Source organism: Saccopteryx leptura, chromosome 7 (genome assembly GCF_036850995.1).
Source record: "Saccopteryx leptura isolate mSacLep1 chromosome 7, mSacLep1_pri_phased_curated, whole genome shotgun sequence".
NCBI classification, from domain to species: Eukaryota; Metazoa; Chordata; class Mammalia; order Chiroptera; family Emballonuridae; genus Saccopteryx; species Saccopteryx leptura.
In genome coordinates, this window is record NC_089509.1 from 13,210,969 (window position 1) to 13,231,056 (window position 20,088).

A 20,088-nucleotide genomic window follows, 5' to 3' on the forward strand; every position below is an offset into this window, starting at 1 on the left:
TAAGACTCTGTACAGTTGTGATAAATGGGAACATTCCTCCAGGGCGGCTTCCAAAGGGAATGTTACTTTTGTCAAGTCCCTGCTGCCATCATCTTGTAAAAAACTAAGAAGCAGAAGAAATCTACAGATGCTCAAACAACCTTTTTCTCCTTTGTCCTTCCTTTTGAAATTTCCTCCTCTTCTTCCCTATCCACGCAATCAGCTCAGGTATACACTTAATCCTTGTTGGGCAGTACAGAACTGCTGCCAATAAACTATATTACGGTGAAAAACAAAGCTTACATCATCCAGAGGACCAGACATGCGTTTAAAGTATGATGTTCTTTTGGACCTATGATATCCCTGAGGATAGGCACTACCCTTGGGGCCATTTCTATTCTTAGGTTCTATAGACATTCTTGCAATTGTTTATTCAGAAAAGCAAGTGAGTAGTCTATTCCTTCCCCTCTCTGGGCCTCAAGTCCAAACACATTGGACGGATCTGAAGTTAAAACTAACATTGTAATACATTCCCCTGTCAGGTTGGCTTTTGTTCATCGCTTCCCACGGGAAGTCTCCAACTGACATTATCTTCACAGAGCCCCTTAGAGACTCACGTGAAACATGGTCCCCTCGGCCCTGGCCGGTTGGCTAGAGCGTCGGCCTGGCGTGCGGGGGACCCGGGTTTGATTCCAGCCAGGGCACATAGGAGAGGCGCCCATTTGCTTCTCCACCCCCCCCCCCTTCCTCTCTGACTCTCTCTTCCCCTCCCGCAGCCAAGGCTCCATTGGAGCAAAGACGGCCCGGGCGCTGGGGATGGCTCCTTGGCCTCTGCCCCAGGCGCTAGAGTGGCTCTGGTCGCGGCAGAGCGACACCCCGGAGGGGCGTGCCGGGTGAAGCATGCGGGAGTCTGTCTGACTGTCTCTCCCCGTTTCCAGCTTCAGAAAAATACAAAAATACAAAAAAAAAAAAAAAAAAAGCAACATGGTCCCCTCCAAGATCTCCAAGATTCTGTTTCTCCTGTTCAATCTTCCAACTTTCCTCAAAACTCTTGATTTAGCTTTTGCAGTTCTTGTCCGTATGTTGTACATCAACTCATTCTAGACTTTTTCTGTGAGATTATATACCAAAAGGTAAACATTCATTCCACCTGTCAAAATTTGTTCACCCAGACCTAATTAGCCCACCTTGGTGAGTATCCTTAAAATAATCCACAGATTGGGAGCCATTTTAAGTACCAATCAGTTTAACAAAGAGTTTGATGGCCCTTTATCTTAATGCTGGGCTCCTTTATATTGAAATTATTTCTACTGCTAACACAAAATCCCAAATATTTTTTGAAAGGTCCTCATTAATGATTCAAAATTAACAAAGAACAGTCTGAGATACAGCTGCCCTCAAGAGATAAAGGAATTTGGAGAAAGACCAGTAAACAGGCTATTATAAAATATGATGGAGCTGAAAAAAAGGTCCTATGGGATTATAGTTGAAGGCAGTTGGCCCATACCACCAAGACATGCTTAAAATGCTACACATAACTTTATTCCCAAGTGGCACACATTAAGAATCAATTTGGAGGAATCAGGTATTTTTTTTTATAGAATTTAAAATGTTAACGGAAACATCCATCTCTAAACAATGACATGTAATTCTTATGTGTCTTTAGGGTAGAATGAAATCATACTGTAGCAGTGGATAATTTTCCTCTACATTCTTTTCTGCTCTGAGTATGAGAAAGTAGAGTTCTTCAGGATTTATGTTATTATACTAAGAGACATCTTCAAGTCAATTACTATTTTTTTCCATAGTTGATATGAACATGTATACATTTTTTATGTTTCAAAAGGGACTGGTGGCATGGTCCAAGTGGAGCAGGCCACACCAGTTTTCTGAGGTGGCAGAGCAAAGTACCACTCAGTACATCTTCATTTCTACACCCTCATCCACCAGGACAGTGAAGGAGATAGTGCTATGGATCCATATTTTAAGCAGAACAGGCAGGATGGAGAATTAGGGAACACAAGAAAGGAACTTCCCATCACTGAGGTTATACAGGGGTCTTCATTCTGAGATAGCCTCCCCATCTTAAATAACTTTTGCTTGAATCTAAGGCATAAATGAAGGAGAAAATTATCATAAGTAGGAACATACACAATGAACAGTGGCATCTACCATTTTTGCATTGTAGCCCACTTTAGAAAAGTCACACCACTGAGAAAAGGTTACTTCTCACGTACTGTTAATATCGAAGACGGGGTAAGATCCATTGTAAAAGGTAGAGAATATATTACGTTCCAGATAACTTCCTCCCCATCTGAAAAAGCAGAGTTTATGTGTAATATTTGGAATCCCACCAATCCCAGCTTAGCTGCTTCTTGTAACATGAAATGTGACAACCTAAAATATTTCACAGTGAAGGAAATAAAAGTCCTCCTTATAGCCATAATAACCAAATTCTAGGTACAATGCCGTCCCTTTCTCTATAATGACTGTGCACCTTCTCAGAAGCCTAGGGCTACATCTTCCTTTAAGGCACCGCTTTACTCAGTGGTCATAAGTTCTCTGCAGTTAAACGTTTATTTAGAATATATTTTCAACCATGCAGTACACTAAATTTTTTTTTTTGTATTTTTCTGAAGCTGGAAACAGGGTGGCAGTCAGACTCCCGCATGTGCCCGACCGGGATCCACCCGGCACGCCCACCAGGGGGTGTCGCTCTGCCGCGACCAGAGCCATTCTAGCGCCTGAGGCAGAGGCCATGGAGCCATCCCCAGCGCCCGGGCCATCCTTTGCTCCAACGGAGCCTCAGCTGTGGGAGGGGAAGAGAGAGACAGAGAGGAAGGAGAGGGGGAGGGGTGGAGAAGCAGGTGGGCACCTCTCCTGTATGCCCTGGTCGGGAATCGAACCTGGGACTTCCGCACGCCAGGCCGACGCTCTACCACTGAGCCAACCGGCCAGGGCCTAGTACACTAAATTTACTCCCAAACAAGTACAATAAATTTCATGACTCTGTCTAGATAAAAAAGAATGTCTTGTATCAATCTCTATTTTTACAATAAAAATATAAATTCTTGTCTGTTGAGCATCATTACATTTGAAGGCCGCTTTCTAACAATGATAACTTGCCTTCACATTCCAAAGGGGCATACGTGGACGGATGGTAGCCAGTCAGAGCGCTGACATCAAGGCACCACCTTTATCCTTCCTCTGAAACACCTTGACATTCTCCACGTGCTCATATGGTGGATATTTGACCCAGATATAGGTTTGTTGTTTTGTCTAATGGTGTGGTAGATGTGACATGCTTAAAAATTCTTTACCACACATCATTTATGGAGATAAGGAGTCCATTTTTCCTTCTTTTGTACTTAGGTTGATCTGTGTCCTGCTTTAACCAATAAAATGTGACAGAGCAGACATTCTATAAGTTCTAAAGTTGATTCTCAAGAGATTTGCAGTTTTCTGCCTCACTGCTTGGAACGTTCCATTTGGAAGGCAAGGGTTTGATAAGAAGTCCTAATGCCCATCCTGTGAAGAAGCCCAAACTGTCTGCGTTCAGAGAGTGGCAGGCCATGGGAAGGAGCAGCACAAGGTACCAGATGTGAGTGAAGATCTGGCCTTTCAGCTCAGCTCAGCTGCCAGCTGAAGGCAGCCAAGCTCATCACCACGTGAAGTGGAAGAGCTGACACCTAGCCTGCCAGAACTCCTGACCAACAGAATCATGAGGAAATAAAACCGTTGTTGTTTTTGTTGTTTTAAGACATCAAGTGATGGAATAGTGGGTTATGAAGTAATAGATAACTGAAACAGAATCTGCCTAAGGTACACTCTGAATAGCTGCAGGTTAGCACAATAATTTAACAGACTTTCCCTGGTGACTTCCTAAAAGCAATGAGACTTATTCATTTTAAGTATTTTTGCACAAAACTGTGTCTTAAAATTACTTTTCAAGGTCCATGATAAAACCAACAGATGTGCCCTGCAAGGTCTAAGTGTAATGCCGTGTCATGTTAGGAACTGGCTTTTAAATTTTCTTTATTCACAGTCAAAACAAAGATGAGTTGTTTTTGTTAGGTGATACACATTTTCAGGAAGAAGAAAAATATTTTTATTTATTTATTGATTCTCTCCTCTCTCCTTATTTGAAAAGAAAGAAAACAAAGAAAAGAAGGAAGAAAAATGTAATCAAGCATACCTCGATCTACCCTTAGTCCTTCCAGTATAAACACCTACCTCTGCAAATACCAAGATAAGAGGCAGAAAGACCCCCTCCATACTCATTTAGAAGAGCTTTTCTGAAGCATGAGCCTCAGTGTCTCTATATAAATGCCTATTCATTAACAAGATAACAAAGATAGATTTTGCTGGAGCAAATGTTTAATTCATCCACTAAGTGTGTAGATGGACTCAAACAGCAGCCAGGGAAACGGAGAGTCTGGTGTGCCCCAGAGCACACAGCATTCCCGGGACCAGTGGGTCCTGACTTCCTGAGGGTCTGGTGTGCCACAGAGCACACGGCATTCCCGGGACCAGTGGGTCCTGGCTTCCTGAGGGTCTGGTGTGTCACAGAGCACACGGCATTCCCGGGACCAGTGGGTCCTGGCTTCCTGAGGGTCTGGTGTGTCACAGAGCACACGGCATTCCCGGGACCAGTGGGTCCTGGCTTCCTGAGGGTCTGGTGTGCCACAGAGCACACGGCATTCCCGGGACCAGTGGGTCCTGACTTCCTGAGGGTCTGGTGTGCCACAGAGCACACGGCATTCCCGGGACCAGTGGGTCCTGACTTCCTGAGGGTCTGATGTGTCACAGAGCACACAGCATTCCCGGGACCAGTGGGTCCTGACTTCCTGAGGGTCTGATGTGTCACAGAACACACAGCTTTCCCGGGACCAGTGGGTCCTGACTTCCTGAGGGTCTGGTGTGCCCCAGAGCACACAGCATTCCCGGGACCAGTGGGTCCTGACTTCCTGAGGGTCTGATGTGTCACAGAGCACACAGCATTCCCGGGACCAGTGGGTCCTGGCTTCCTGAGGGTCTGGAGTGTCACAGAGCACACAGCATTCCCAGGACCAGTGGGTCCTGGCTTCCTGAGGGTCTGATGTGTCACAGAGCACACGGCATTCCCGGGACCAGTGGGTCCTGACTTCCTGATAAAGTGTCCTGTCTCACTATAATTATATTATCTGACTTATGATTTCCAGGTTAATTTGGAAAACAGGTCTAACTTAAGAGACAATGAATTATGTTCTGATAAAATCAAATGGTGCCTTTATGTGTGAATATGTAAGTAAAACTTAAAACTCATTTTAAGTCATATTCATTCAGTATTTGTAACATAAAATTAGGAATTTTTTCAAGTGTCATTTGAGATACATTTATTTTCTGTCTAGGTCATTTGAAGAGATCAAGTAAAAGAATTATGGAAATCCTACTTGATTTTCTATTAATGTACCTTCTAGACTGTGTCCTCATTCTTCTCCAAATATCCGATTGTCAGGCAGTGGTGAAATTCCAGATATATATTACACAATGGCTGAGATCAGCTACTTCTTGATTAGAAGTCAAGAAAGTGAGGGACAAGGAAAGGGAAATTTGTATGTCTGAATGAGACTGCGTATATAGCCTTGGGCCAAGCTCTCTCTCCTCCTAAAGGCAGCTCTGAAAGCAGCCACCTCCAAGGATAACTACCATGAAACTTGATCTGAAATCTAATTTTGCTAAATTCAGGAGAGAATGGTTTTTCACCTCCTGAGCAACTATTCCATTTCATCTTCTCCACAAAGAGCTACCTGAAATTACCAAATTGTTCTCGTCTATCATTCAAAACGACGTGGACCACTTTGCCGGGGTGAGCCCGACAAGCAGCATTGCACTGGCAGTATTCCAGAACCTCACTGCTCCTGAATCAGATCAGACACTTGAAAGCTTGAGGAAAGTGCTTAAGAAGTTGGCCATGGCATCAGACTGTACCATTTATGTGAGGTGGGGAAGGTTAAGACAATGTCTGAGAACTTGGAAATAAAACTTAAGTATGATGCATGTCCATCTTTTTCAATGTGAAACTGAGGGATCAATGTCACACAAAGATCAAACTCTTTTTGGAGATTTTACCAATTTCAGATTTACCATTTGTGATCATCATAGGCCCTTAGAGTCTATAAAGTAAAATGTTAATTGTAGAAAATAGAGACGTTGCAAAAACCTTCTGTCTGCTATGAAAAATAACCCCAAAGGTTAAATGTTGGCTGCTCACCAGTTTGTATCTGATTTTGAAAACGCTATAGGCCCTTCCTTTCCTGACTATATAAATCTCTCTTCTTCAAATGCTTTTTAAACAAGCTCTACCACCTTGATGTTTGTTACGTAACTAATAAGTTAAATCCTTGACACATGGTCCCTATATGTCCATGAGAGCCAGGATTTTGTACTTGTAAAATGCATGCTTTGATAGGGATCAGCATTGTCTTACGGAACTTCATATATGACCTGCAGCAAGTCCTCCTATTCTCTGCCACTTCAGCAGACAAATAAGGAACTTGAGAAAATTTAGGCTTCACCCTCACCATTACACATGTGACCACATTGATGCTTCCCAATAGGCTCTGAATAATAAATCTAATCTTATTAAACTTACTGCCAACTCACTCTCTTCCTCCACTCTCTCTCTCTACCCCACCCAATCCCTCTCTTTTTCTCTCTGCAATCAATCAATAAGAATTTTTAAAATTTAAAATTAAAATAAAGTCCTTGGCTGGTTAGCTTAGTCGGTTAGAACATCATTCCAAAACACCAAGGTTGCGGGTTTGATTCCTAATCAGGGCACATACAGGAAGCAATCAATGAATGCACAACTAAGTGGGACAACAAATAAATGCCTCTCTCTCTCTCTCTCTCTCTCTCTCTCCATTTCTCTAAAATAAAAATAATTTTTAAAAGAACCAACTGCCTAGAAAAAAATTTTAAACTAAACATAAAAATAACAACAACAAAATCTTTTAAACTACCTGGGACCTTCCATTTTAATACTGAACTACTTTCCCTCTTAATGACAGCAATACCGACAACAGTAACAAAAATAGGTTTCTGTGAGCCCAGTGACTAAGTAAGGCTTCTCTGATCAAACCCAACCTTGGAGCGAAGAGCTTTGGTTTCTAATCTACCAAATTCATCAGTCTGATGACCTTGAGCAAGGCAGCATTTATCATCCAGATGTCTTATCAAAAAACCAGTTGGCTTAATCACCACTGTTATTTCTAAGATCATTTTAAAACAACTGTATCTTTTAAAGGGGAAAAACTGAAAGAAGATTTTGTTCTATTGTTTAAGCCTCAATCAGAAAAAAAGACACACAGTGCACGTTATAATTATCACCATCTATGGATTTCACACTGGCAACCTGAGCACTACTTCCCATGCTCAGATCATTTAATATGTGCCTACCTACAGCATACCCATAAGAATGGATACTTTCCCCTTAAAACTGACTTTAAATAGACATCAGCAGATGGTTCTGTACCACAGTTCCACGCTATGATACCTACTTATTTTTATCTCCTGTGTAACCTCTTGGTACTGTGACATCTCCTGAGCACCTTTCCCTTGCTACAGAGTGACTTGCTTGGAGTTTATGGAACAATCATGGGCTTGTTGTGTTGCATAACTCCAAGGCAGCAATTTTCCATCATGATGCATTTGTCCTGAGTTTTCCCTTAACTAAAATCGCCTTGTGTGACCAATAAGCAATGCAAAGTTGACATTTCAGAGCCCAAAGAGCTAATCCTAGATTGTATTTACTTATTTTCAAATATTTGCACCATCTGTGATTCTGTATTAGTTTTTTTGGATTTGTCATTACAGCTCAAGGGCTATAGCTCTGAGTAGGAACTGAGGCAGCAGTCCACATGTAGAATGTATTACATGCATGAGATGGGATTTAACCATGGAACGGGGAAGAAAAACACCAATTTAGGAAAAGCAAATGCATATTGAGTTATCCACCTTTAAAATACAAACTCTGTAGATTTCCATAAACTTACACAAGAAATATAAAAATGAATGCCATATATTTTCTTGACCAACCCATAACCTATGTTTGCTTTGGAGCTAGGATGAATTCTTATCACTTCTGTATCAATAAAAATAAAAGCTCAATATTAGCGGTCTTCTGAAATTTTTTCAAAGTAATAGAAAGAAACTTGAAAGTTGATATTTCCAATGCCTGGGGACCTCCACATCTATTATAGTTTGTTTTCCCATCATTTTGCCCACATCATATTAATAACGAAGGAAGGAAAGATGGGAGGGTAGGAGGGAGGGAGGGAGGGAGGGAGGGAGGGAGGGGAGAGAGAAAGAGAATGGATGGATGGATGGATGGATGGATGGATGGATGGATGGATATGAGGGAGGGAGGAGGGAGGGAGGGAGGAAGGAGGAGAGAGAGAGAAAGAGAATGGAAGGAAGGAAGGAAGGAAGGACCATTTTCAGCAGCCCTTGGATAACAAACCTATCTCATTACTAATACAACAATTCTTCAAGCTGAGACTTGCATAGATTAATACGTAGAATTTAACTGAGGTTAATTAAATAGAAATCCCTAGGTTTTTTCCACTAGAAATAATGTTATGTGACTCAAAAAATCATTCTTCCTGATTTATTTAGCATGTAAACATTTCACAGATCTGGTACGCTCAACCAAATTATCCTAGCCTCTAGAAACAGCTTTACTTTCCAAAAAATCCAGTGGAAAAATAAATACATAAAAGCTTGCTGTTTCTCTCAACTCTCCAAGAGAGTGCTAACACTCATGCTCATGCTCCAGAGTTTCACAGTGCAGCCTTCCTCTCTCAAGAAGGAACTCATCCAATCCACTCGTCTATCAAGTATTGAAATGTGATTTTTTCAAACGCTGACTGTAGAGATCAATGAGTGCTCCTTCCCGCTCAGGGGAAGACGGGGTTTGAGAACGCTAGTATCCTTTGAGAACGCTAGTAACCGCGTGGATGGAGAGAAGTGCTGTCACTTCCTCGGAACAGTGGACTCCAACTCCTTTCCGAACGGCTTTGCGGCTCTGGGTGGCTTTCCTGCCATGCTAAGTTGGAGAAAAAGCATATGTTCAGGGAACATACTTTTCAGGGAAGTACTAAGGCCAGGTGCCAAAACTCTACAGCCCACTGGCCTGGAACCAATATATCACAAAGGAGAAACCGAGAAATGTCAAGTGAGCTTTGCCTATAGATTCAAAGCTCTTAAAAATATAAAATGTTTATCAAAGTTATTCTGATGTCAAGTGTTAAGGAAGGCAGATGAGCCACCAAGACACCGACAAACGCTCTGCGCCAACAGCTAACTCGGGCAGCATGACACACAGAAAATGGCCGTAAGTGAAGAGTTGAACGCGTTCGATTCCACGATTAGAACAATGTCTCAAAACTCTGTTGTTATCTATGACTGAAGGAAGAAGTTTTAAAGACAAGGCCACTGTGGACCTCACAGTGGTCTAGATGTCAGGGACTCAATCTTGGACAGAGACCAGACCTGAGAGAGAAATGCAGAAAGGGAGAAGGAACGAGATTTGGATTTGGAAGTGGCACAGACAAAAGAGAGACCAAAAAATCCAAAAGTACCATCCTGTAAGACAAGAGGCGCTGAATCTGTGAGCAGACAGACATTTTGAGAGGTGACAGATGAAGACCTTCCCACAATGCACTGTGGCACTAATACTTGGCAACTGTCCTTTTAGAGCAACTGTCAGCAGCCTCCGTAGATGTGAATGGCATTTCCTGTTGAAAAGATGTTTGACCTCTCTTCAAAAGGTGTCTTTATTTCTGATCTTTGATTCTGTGTCTAAGAAAGGAGAATCATTATGCAAGTTTATGAAACATTGATTAAAAAGGTTGCTTCATTTAAAAAAAAATGACTTTCTCACACTTGTTTGTAAACATATGAATGGAAAAAAAGTATGGCCATGCCTTAAATTCATTTCTCATTAAAACTTTTCCTAGGGGTAGCCCTGGCCGGTTGGCTCAGCGGTAGAGTGTCGGCCTAGCGTGCGGAGGACCCAGGTTCGATTCCGGCCAGGGCACACAGGAGAAGCGCCCATTTGCTTCTCCACCCCTCCGCCGCGCTTTCCTCTCTGTCTCTCTCTTCCCCTCCCGCAGCCAAGGCTCCATTGGAGCAAAGATGGCCCGGGCGCTGGAGATGGCTCTGTGGCCTCTGCCCCAGGCGCTAGAGTGGCTCTGGTCGCAACATGGCGACGCCCAGGATGGGCAGAGCATCGCCCCCTGGTGGGCAGAGCGTCGCCCCATGGTGGGCGTGCCGGGTGGATCCCGGTCGGGCGCATGCGGGAGTCTGTCTGACTGTCTCTCCGTTTCCAGCTTCAGAAAAAATGAAAAAAAAAAAAACAAAAAAAAAAAAAAACTTTTCCTAGGGGTGGGATGTGATTAATGGATGTGTCAGTATCAGTTTTCACTTACTGAGTCCCCCTGCCAAAAGTAAACCCATGTACAAAAACAGGAGAGATCTATTTTTATCCTGTACAAGGATTCTTAATGCAACTTCCAGCAGTCTCTCTGGTCCATTATTTGAAAATAAATCGCAGGAGAGCCTGACATTCAAGTTCTCAATTATATAATTCAGATTAGTCACATTTATGTTTTCAGAGCAGAGACTTCCAGAGAAACAAGAAATTGGATCTTCATTTAGATCTCAAAAAGGGGGTGGGGTTAAAGATAATAAAAATGGCCTTTTCCATTACTTTTCTTCATTTTCTATCTTGTAACCTGATACATAGGTTTTTGTATTGACCTGAGCAAATCAATAGGTATGATAAATTACAATAATACGAAAGTCAGACAATGCACAGCTTGGCTTGACTCTGCTCACAAAGAGGTAAAGGCCGTTCTGATTATACACTTAACTAGCTTTCCTTACATTTCAACTCAACATATCATCAGCTCCTACATACAACAAATTGCTAAGTCAATCATTGCTGGAAACAAAATTTCTGGAAATAGAATGTTAAAGCAGTACTTCAAAGAAGACCTTAAGTCTTCTAGGAAAACAGGTTATCTAAAAATAGCAGGTATCAGTCTGGTTTTTATAAATTCATTTTTACCGATGCCCTATAATATTTCACTACAAAACACTCAGTATATTTAGATCACATATATGTGTACATTTGGTAATGTATACACACCACACGTTTTTTCAGCATGTTCATTAATGTAAAGTTACCGTCACAAAAGAATAAAATAACCTTCTCAAATGATTTAGAGACATAGTGGCAATAAGAATAAAAATAACAGCCTGACCAGGCAGTGGCACAGTGGATAGAGCGTCGGACTGGGATGCGGAGGACCCAGGTTCGAGATCCCGAGGTCGCCAGCTTGAGTGTGGGCTCATCTGGCTTGAGCAAAAAGCTTACCAGCTTGAAACCCAAAGTTGCTGGCTTCAGCAAGGGGTTACACGGTCTGCTGAAAGGCCACAGTCAAGGTACATATGAGAAAGCAATCAATGAACAACTAAGGTGTCGCAACAAAAAACTGATGATTGATGCTTCTCATCTCTCTCCATTCCTGTCTGTCTGTCCCTATCTATCCCTCTCTCTGACTCTCTCTCTGTCCCTGTAAAAAAAAAAAAAAAAAAAAAAAGAATAAAAATAACAAGTTCTGTTATGGGCTAGATGTTATACAAACACATTCACAGAGACTGTCTCCAACCTTTGCAACCTTTTCAACACCCTGTTCCTTTATAGATGAAGGAATGCTTTTAGTCAGATTAGTTTGTCCTAGATACACAATAAATGTTAGGATTCAATTTGAAATTTGTCTCTGTCCTCAACATACATCATATTGCCCCTCCCAAAATATAATTAATCTGAAAATCATCTGGAAATTCCAAAAATATTGTAGAATGCACTATTCTGGTTAATTAACTATGCATATTATCTGAAGGTTCATTTAAAAAATTATTACAATACTAGTAATTCTCAAATGGTCTATGGCATAACAAACTTGAAAAGAAAGTGAAAATCATGTTTTATTATGTAGAAGACATTACGAAGAATACTATTTACATCAATTACTGAACAGAACAGTTGGAAATATAATACTTATTTTATCGGTTTTGGATAAATATGAGTTTTCTGTAGTTAGCCTGGCAGTGAGGGTATTTCTGAAATCCTAAGGGTCAGAACACCTTAACAAATATGAGTCTACAACAGATTCTCGTGACTATCCCGTTCTCCCCACAGAACCTACTTGACAGCTTTTTCTACTATCCTGGAAATGACAGGCATTCCTGAAGTTACTGCATAATAAACAAGAACATCCACCAGGTAGAGGGGACTGCAGATATATAGTCTGAAGCCTTGGAGAGCAGGTACTGTCTGGATAAAGACATGTAAACAGACTGGTTACTGCCAAAAAGCTTTTGGAACACTCAGTGCACACACTAAAACAACAGTGTGATGAAAATAATCCTGAGCTGTATGAATTTCAAGGTGAGCAAAATATGCTACTGAAGAAACATTTCCAACTTCGTGCGAGGACAAGTGATTATAAATAAAGAAGTTCATATTCCCTCATCCTATATTTGCCCTTTTTGGGACTTTTACAGGTCTGCAGATGAGGAAATTTCCAGACTTTCTTAGCTGATGTATGTCTTAGTTATGCCCCCATTATATTATTCCTGTATCACATAAACTTGTTTAGAAAATATAAAGTCACTCAGTAACTGTGAAAGTATTATGGAAGTTCCACCGTGGGTGAAATGCTATAGACAGTATCACATGCCACAGAGTGATTATTTGTGAAAGGAAAGGTCCATCTATGCAGCACACTTCATTGCTGCCTTATTTTACAAAATTGCCACAGTCACCCAACCTTCAGCCACCACTACCCTGGTCAGTCAGCAGCCACCAACATCGAGGCAAAATGATTAAGACAATCCATGAGCAGAAAGGTTACGTACAATTCACTGAAGGCTCAGATGATGGTTAGCATTTCGTTAGCAATAAAGTATTTTTAATTAAGAAACATATTTTAGACATAATGATATTGCACACTTAACAGACTATAGTATAATACAGGCATAACCTTCACACTGACTGGGAAATCAATATATCTGTGTGACTTGTTTTTCTTGCAATATTCACTTTATTGCAGTGGTCAGGAATGGAACCCTCAATATCTCTAAGGTGTGACAGTTGGAATATCGAGATATGTCATGTGCATTTGAATATTGAGTGGGAATAGCTGCAGATTATGTTGTGTAGAAAAGGTCTTTTGAATGATGCTGAGCCCAGAGCCAGATCACTAATTCCCACCTGCAATGACAGTAGGTACAACCACCCTGGGGTTGTAAGGGCTCCTATGCTATGTACCTTCTCCTGCCCCACTGACTGAAAGCTCCCCTCCTGAGATAATTCTATAGATCACACCTCTCTTTGCAAACATCCTTCTTCTCCATGTTAATTACCTTATGAAATGCATTACACTGAAATCAATATGCCACATATCTAGCAACTCCTTCACCTGTTAGTGAAAATTAGCCAATGTTTATTTTTAACCTGGCCCTTTGCCACATAGGGCAGTAAAGAAGTGAGTTTCAATTGAATAGAATTAAGGATCTAACAGAATATTCTAAAGTCCGCATGTCAGCAAAATCAGGTATAATGTCCAAACCAAATGGTACATATTATATAAATGTAAAACTTATATGTGTGCACACAAGTATGCATATTGAACAATACAATGCTCTATAAAATGTTAAATAATACACCATGTATAGGTGGCTTAATGCTTTTCTAAGCTTTTTTATTTCCTCTCTAGGCTCCTATTCCTAGATTATGCATTTAATGACAGCACTTGATATGAGACAGGCATTGTTTAAAGCTTCTACATACTATTTCAGTTAATCCTTACAAACACAGAAAAGATCTAGTCACCTTCATTCAGAGATGAAATAGAGAAAACGAGTTTTCCTCCCCAAGAAAACACAGTGATGACTGGTGAATCTGGGATCGGAACCTGAATCTGTGGTTTCCAGTGCATAAGCCACGGACAGTAGTAAACAGAAATTTGTGGTTGGTGGCAGAAGAGAGCATCGCCTTAGCTGCAACATTTTAGTGCTGTGTATGCAACACTGTAAATCAATTAACAATATGCCTCTAAGTACTAACGCTTAAAACATTAAGTAATCATAAATGATTCAAGAAACCAAAATTTTGAAATAGGTTTACTTTACTCAGACTGGGAGAAACTTAGTTTCAGTTTTCTGTTATCAATGTAATGCACTTCATAAGATAATGCAGCATTAATATTTAATGATACAATTTTCTTTAACTTGTTTTATATAATTTGATCTTTCTAAAATGCACAATTGCTCAGTCTCTGAAATAAACAGAGATTAGAAGCTTATAAGCAAGGGATGTTCTGAAGTATGTTCTAAACTCAGTAGACTAAATGTCATTTACATATATATAAATATATGAAGATATGCATAAAAAATATATGTAATAACAAAATTAAGGAAGAGAGTGTATATTATCCCCTTATGACTTATAAGAATTTATACCTAACACCTATATCCAATCTGAAATATCTTTTAGGGCACTGGCCAGTTGGCTCTGCGGTAGAGCATAGGACCGGCATGTGGAAGTCCCGGGTTCGATTCCCAGTCATGGCACACAGGAGAAGCGCCCATCTGCTTCTCCACCCTTCCTCCTCTCCCTTCTCTCTCTCTCTCTCTTTCCTTCCTGCAGCTAAGCCTCCATTGGAGCAAATTTGGCCTGGGCACCGAGGATGGCTCCATGGCCTCCACCTCAGATGCATGAATGGCTCTGGTTGCAACGGAGCAACAGTTTAGATGGGCAGAGCATCGCCTCCTAGGGGGCATGCTGGGTGGATCCCAGTCAGGCGCATGTGGGAGTCTCTCTGCCTCCCTGCTTCTAACTTCAGAAAAATAAAAAAAGTAATAACAATTAAAAAATATATTTTATAACCAAATCAGATAGAACTCTCCCACTAATTAGATAATATATTATATATCTTTTATGTTGAATGTTTAGAAGAAAACTAATAAAACTTCTATTAAATAAAGTTTTTCAACATGATTTCTAAAAACTATTTATAAACATTTTAGTCAGATTTGCCAGACCAAAGTTGAAGTAAAAAGACTGAATCCTGATTTCTGTATGGAAACATTTTAGGTTAATTATCTAAAGGTCAAAAGTATGACACATATTTACAAAAGGCATTCTATACATTACATATTTAATTGCAATTTTGTCCCATGAATTACTTAATCAATAGGCTGATACATGTTCAATTGTAAGAGATTGGTTTTCTACTATAATTAAAGAAAACTGCATAACTAGCACTGTCCTCACTTCATAAATACTGGTTCATAAAATACACTTTTTAGTCATGTTTCAGAAAAGAGGGTTGTAGTATTTCTCTGTTTATTAATTTATTTTTTTGTTTTATTTCAGGTTTTGTTTTGGTTTGGCGTTGTTTTCTTGGGTCTGAAAAGACAAATGCTCTAGGCAATATTTTTACCCACTGGATTCAGCAGAAGGGTGCCACCTGGTGGAAATGTGAGCAAATTCTAAACCAGATCTGACTATAAATTTTACTCATTTAACAAACCTTAAAAGTCTCACAGTTACCAAGGGCAAATGATACAAAGACTTTTCTAAAAAACATGTTCCTGTGCACTTATCACAATATATCTGGCAATTTTTATGTTATCTCTACCAAAAGAAGAAATGTTAAAGTTAACTTTAAAATTCCAAGAGCTGTTACTGTTTGTTGAAACTTTAAAAAAAGTCTTCATCCATTTTACATTCAAGGTAAATCCAAACACACAAATGCTATTTGCAATTATAATGCATTTTTCTAATACAAATGCGTTGAACTGTGGTTGCGTCAAAATTAGAAGGTAGTGCTTTGACTTAAATTTATTTCTGAATTTATTTTATCTTACACGCTACAGGCTAGGACTAAGTCTCATCACCACTTATGAAGACAAGTTTGATAAAGCTGCTTAGTTTCTTTAGCCCTCTGTGTTTTCATTTCTAAAATGGGAAGAGCAACAGGAACTACTTCAAAAAGTTGCTTTTAGGATCAAGCATGAAAATGCATTTAATCAATGTTTTCTCAGAAGCCTGGAGGGCAGTGCCCTGCAAAAGGCAAGCATTTTAAACAGTGACTTAAAGGAAAAAATAGTAAGTTACAACTAGCAACTAAAGATTTTGGATCCCTGGATGTAAAATGGGATATTGATCAAGTATCTAACCATATAGAAGCATTTATTTTTAAACACTTTTGTAAATGTGGAGTGTTATGGAAACAACAAAGGTAATTGTAGTAAACACTTATTTAATCAATGAAGCTTTAAAGGAAATCCTACTAAGATGATAAAAAATATTTCCAATAATCAGAATATTAATGAACATTGCCGCTGCTCCCTGGGGAGTGGGGGCCTCTGGCCATGGCACCTTCTACCAGAGGTGGTAAGGATAAGATGGAACAGGGAGGTGGAGCTCTCTAAAGGACCTTAACAACAACCAAATTATACGTTCATAGCCATTTCACGAAGAGGAAAGACTAAGTGCTGTAAGTGGAAATAGGTGTCTAATGGCTTCAGGACAAGGTGTTTTTTGAGGTTTTATAAAAAATCTCTACCGTGGAAAATGAAAAACCTTTCTGGCAGCACTCAAAAGCTTGAATCATTCAAAATCAATATACAGTGAATGATTAGCTGGAACACGCCCCCTATTTAACCATTAAGTAGGAATACATAAAGCTATATTTTTATTTAAATTTGTGAATATTTTTCCAGAAATATCATAAAAGCCTGAATAATCAATCATGTCAAGGTGGAGGTATTATATCTAGTACCACATGGGGGTTGTGTGACAACTGCAAAATTAGACCACAATGACTAATACTGTTAATAAAAATTTAGTAATCTTACAGCAAGTGGTTTAAGCATTCAGAGCAATCGTCCACATTATCTGGCCATCGTTTTATATGTCAAGCTTTAAACAAAGGATACACTAGATACAGGTATTTCCTGGGAGTGGTTGGAAACCCACAATGGGATACTGCCATGTATATTTCAATCTGACTTTCCTTCCTCTTGCAAAATTAATCTCTTTCATTTTAAATCCTAGTATACATACCATTGACATTTTAAAATTATGTAAATACTCAGAAAGGCACTTTAAAAACTCAATTAAAACAGAAGTTCTTCAAATGGCCACTTCCTGAATATTGGGAATGGCTATGAACAAAAATGCATGCTAACAAGAAAAACGATTCAAGTTTCAATGTATCTTTTCATAAATATGAAGTACCAGATTAGTCCTGACAAAAAGGTTCTGCTATGCATATACAGCTTGTCCACTACTCACACACACATGTTCAGCTTCCCCATGCACTGCTCATTGCTCAGCTTTTCCAGCCCCCCACCCTTCACCCCTCCCCCACCCCCATCACCAAACTGTTTGCAGCACCTCAAGTAACCAGCTGGTGTCACAGGTTAGTGAGTAAAGACTGCATATGGGAACTCTCACCCGACTAATCGTTTTTATTAGTAGCATGAATCTAAAAGCAATAGAGAGGCTCAGTGGCTGGTGTGTTAATGAAATTTGGGTGCCATCAGCCTGAAAGAGGATGTTAAATCTCTGCTCCTCTCCTGAAATTATTTTTAAAATCTTCTAACCAGTTGCTACTTTGTAGTGTGTGTTGGAGGGAGCAGGGAAATGAGATGTAAGGAGAAAAGATATAAATATTTTAATACTTCATACTTATCCCAGGAAAGGGAGCAAAGACGATGACTTAAGAAAACAGCTGCTTTGTAAAAACTGTAACATTCACTCCAGGAAAAGGGGGGCGGGGGGCTTCTAAGGCATTGAGTAATACCACCTGTGTGAAGCGCACGTGAAGCAAATGAGAAGGGAAGGGAAGGAGAGAAGAGGGAGACCACAACCAGGCGAGATGACCAAGTCTAGAATATTAATAACAGCAGCCCCGGAATCGCCTCCTCTGCCTCATGGCCACTACTGGGGGATTTAAACAGCTCCCCTCCACTTGCTCCTCGGTGCTTAGAATATGCAAAGTACAGAGCAGCTACAGAAGCCGAGCTGCTTGCACCCCCTTCACCCCACTTCTGACAATTAGCTGGGAATGTCTCTTCCAGAAACGCGTCAGTCGCCCTCAACAGTGCACCCGGGGCAAAGGGCCCATCTCCGGCACCCCAGCGGCATGCTCCCGCTTCGAGGCTATCCGCCGACCAAACTAAGTGTAGCCCTCTCAGCTCGGTCTCTAATTGATGCAAACGTGACAGCACCTGGAGCCAACGCATCACAGCCTCCCCTCTCCCAACCACGGACCCCTTAGCGCTCCAGACCCTCCAACTTTGGGGGAAAGCGACACCGAACTCGCTAGTCTCCCCAACCCAGGGACAGAGACGCGATGGAGGTCCACCGAACGGTTATGCTACAGAGCCCTAAAGACTGAAACAAAAAACGGGGTGGTGGTGGTGATGGCAGGTGCGGAATGGCGTTGAAGGGACAGAAATAACCGTCAGCCAGCACAGGGCACCCCATCTCCGTTGACACAAGACATCTGGACCCAAGAAATACTAAAGCCAGGATCTTCCCAGCTCCCCATAATCATCGCCTTTCTGCTCCCAAGCTCCACCGCTCTGAGACCACAGATGCCAGGCTTACCTCCTTCCCTACTTAGCCCCCACCCCAGTCTCCTCAAAAGAAAAACAAACGAAAGGGAAAACTCTTGTCAGCCTAAAGGTCATTGCCTCTTCGGATAGCTTTGGCCAGCGCTCCTTTCAGCTACGCGGGCTCGAACCCCGCGAATGGACACCGCCAGAAGCGCACCAATTCGCCCAATGTGCGTTATCAGGCGGTAAGAGACCCCCATCCCTCGGCCCCGGCCACTCTTCCCGCCCCCCGTGGCCAGCCCGCCCAGGCTCTCCGGCCAGGCCGCCTTTACCTCCTGTCCCCCTTCCCCGCGGCTCTCCACCTTGCGCATCCTCTCGCCCAGCCCCGGAGCGCACTGGGAGGCTCTAACTTCCCGCAGAGTCCATGGAGGAGCCAGGCGGAGCACGGAGCTGAAGCGGGCGGAGGGTGCGAAGAGGAGGCGTGGGAGCCGGGCCGAGGAGGAGGGGCTGGGGGCGCCGACTGGAGCTCCGCTGCTCCAAAGGGCCTGGCGGCGCCTGCCAACTCACCTGGTCCGCCGGCTGCGCCTGGCTCGCCCTGGTCCCCACGGTGGGCTGCTGCTCTTGCTTCATGGCTGTCATCGCCGGCGGCCCGCGGTGGCGCTCACTTCCTCGCGGGCACTTCAGACTCGGGGACCGTCACTTGGCAGCGATCGCATTTCACAGGCGCCCGGCGCTTTCCGAATTGGCGTAAGGGAAAAGGCAGCGACGGGGTGGGGGGAGGGGAGCGCAGAGAGGGGAGATGAGCGGCACCCGGCGAGCGCCCCCGCGCCAGATCTCTCCTTCGGCTACCTCAGACCCTCGGAGTCTCCACTTCCCCGCCCCCCACCACCTCGAAGCGTGGCGAGCCTCGGAGACCAAACACCCCCAAGTAGCAAGTTAGTGGAACGGCGAGCGGCCGGCGAGCGGCACCTGACCGCGCTGGAGCGACGTCGCACAGCGCCGGAGCCCGGCTCGCATTCTACCGCAGTCTGCGCCCCGCGCCCGCTCGGGGCGCCCGCCGCGCTCCGCGCGCCAGGTTGAGCAGCGGGGCGCCGCGCTCCAGCATCTTCCGAGCAACCACCGCGCCGGAGACAGCTCTGCGCTGCGCGCGACCTGCCACACGTGCGGCCCAAGCTGTGGGGCTCCGCCGGTCCCCGCCCCCTGCGGCTCCTGCTAAAACCCGGAGAAGCGGAGTGTGCCCAAGCAGAGCCCTCGGTGGCTCCAGCGCTGCCGCTGGGCATGCTCCAGAGCCTCGAGAAGGCAGGGGGCAGCGGGAAATTGGGGGCCCAGAGCCCCCACGGAAGCCACCAACACCTGTCAGGACAAAAGAGATTGTTCCAGATTAGGACCCGAGGCCCTGCGCCTCCAGATTTGGGGGACAGGACA

The 20,088-nt window shown here is 42.7% G+C and overlaps 1 protein-coding gene across 4 annotated transcripts in view; it reads right to left on the bottom strand.

Moving 5' to 3' along the window:
• The window catches only part of DPP10 (dipeptidyl peptidase like 10), a 680,612-nt gene extending 660,799 nt beyond the window's left edge, over window positions 1-19,813 (bottom strand). For 2 of the 4 annotated variants that reach the window (XM_066345444.1, XM_066345441.1), the window contains exon 1: window positions 19,231-19,812. In XM_066345444.1, coding sequence (XP_066201541.1) covers window positions 19,231-19,302 — 72 coding nt within the window. In that variant the 5' untranslated portion in view covers window positions 19,303-19,812. Of the gene's footprint in view, window positions 1-18,995; window positions 19,068-19,230 lie in introns of those variants that run through there. The other 2 variants (XM_066345442.1, XM_066345443.1) reach the window with 2 other exon arrangements.
• Window positions 19,814-20,088: the final 275 nt, after the last annotated feature.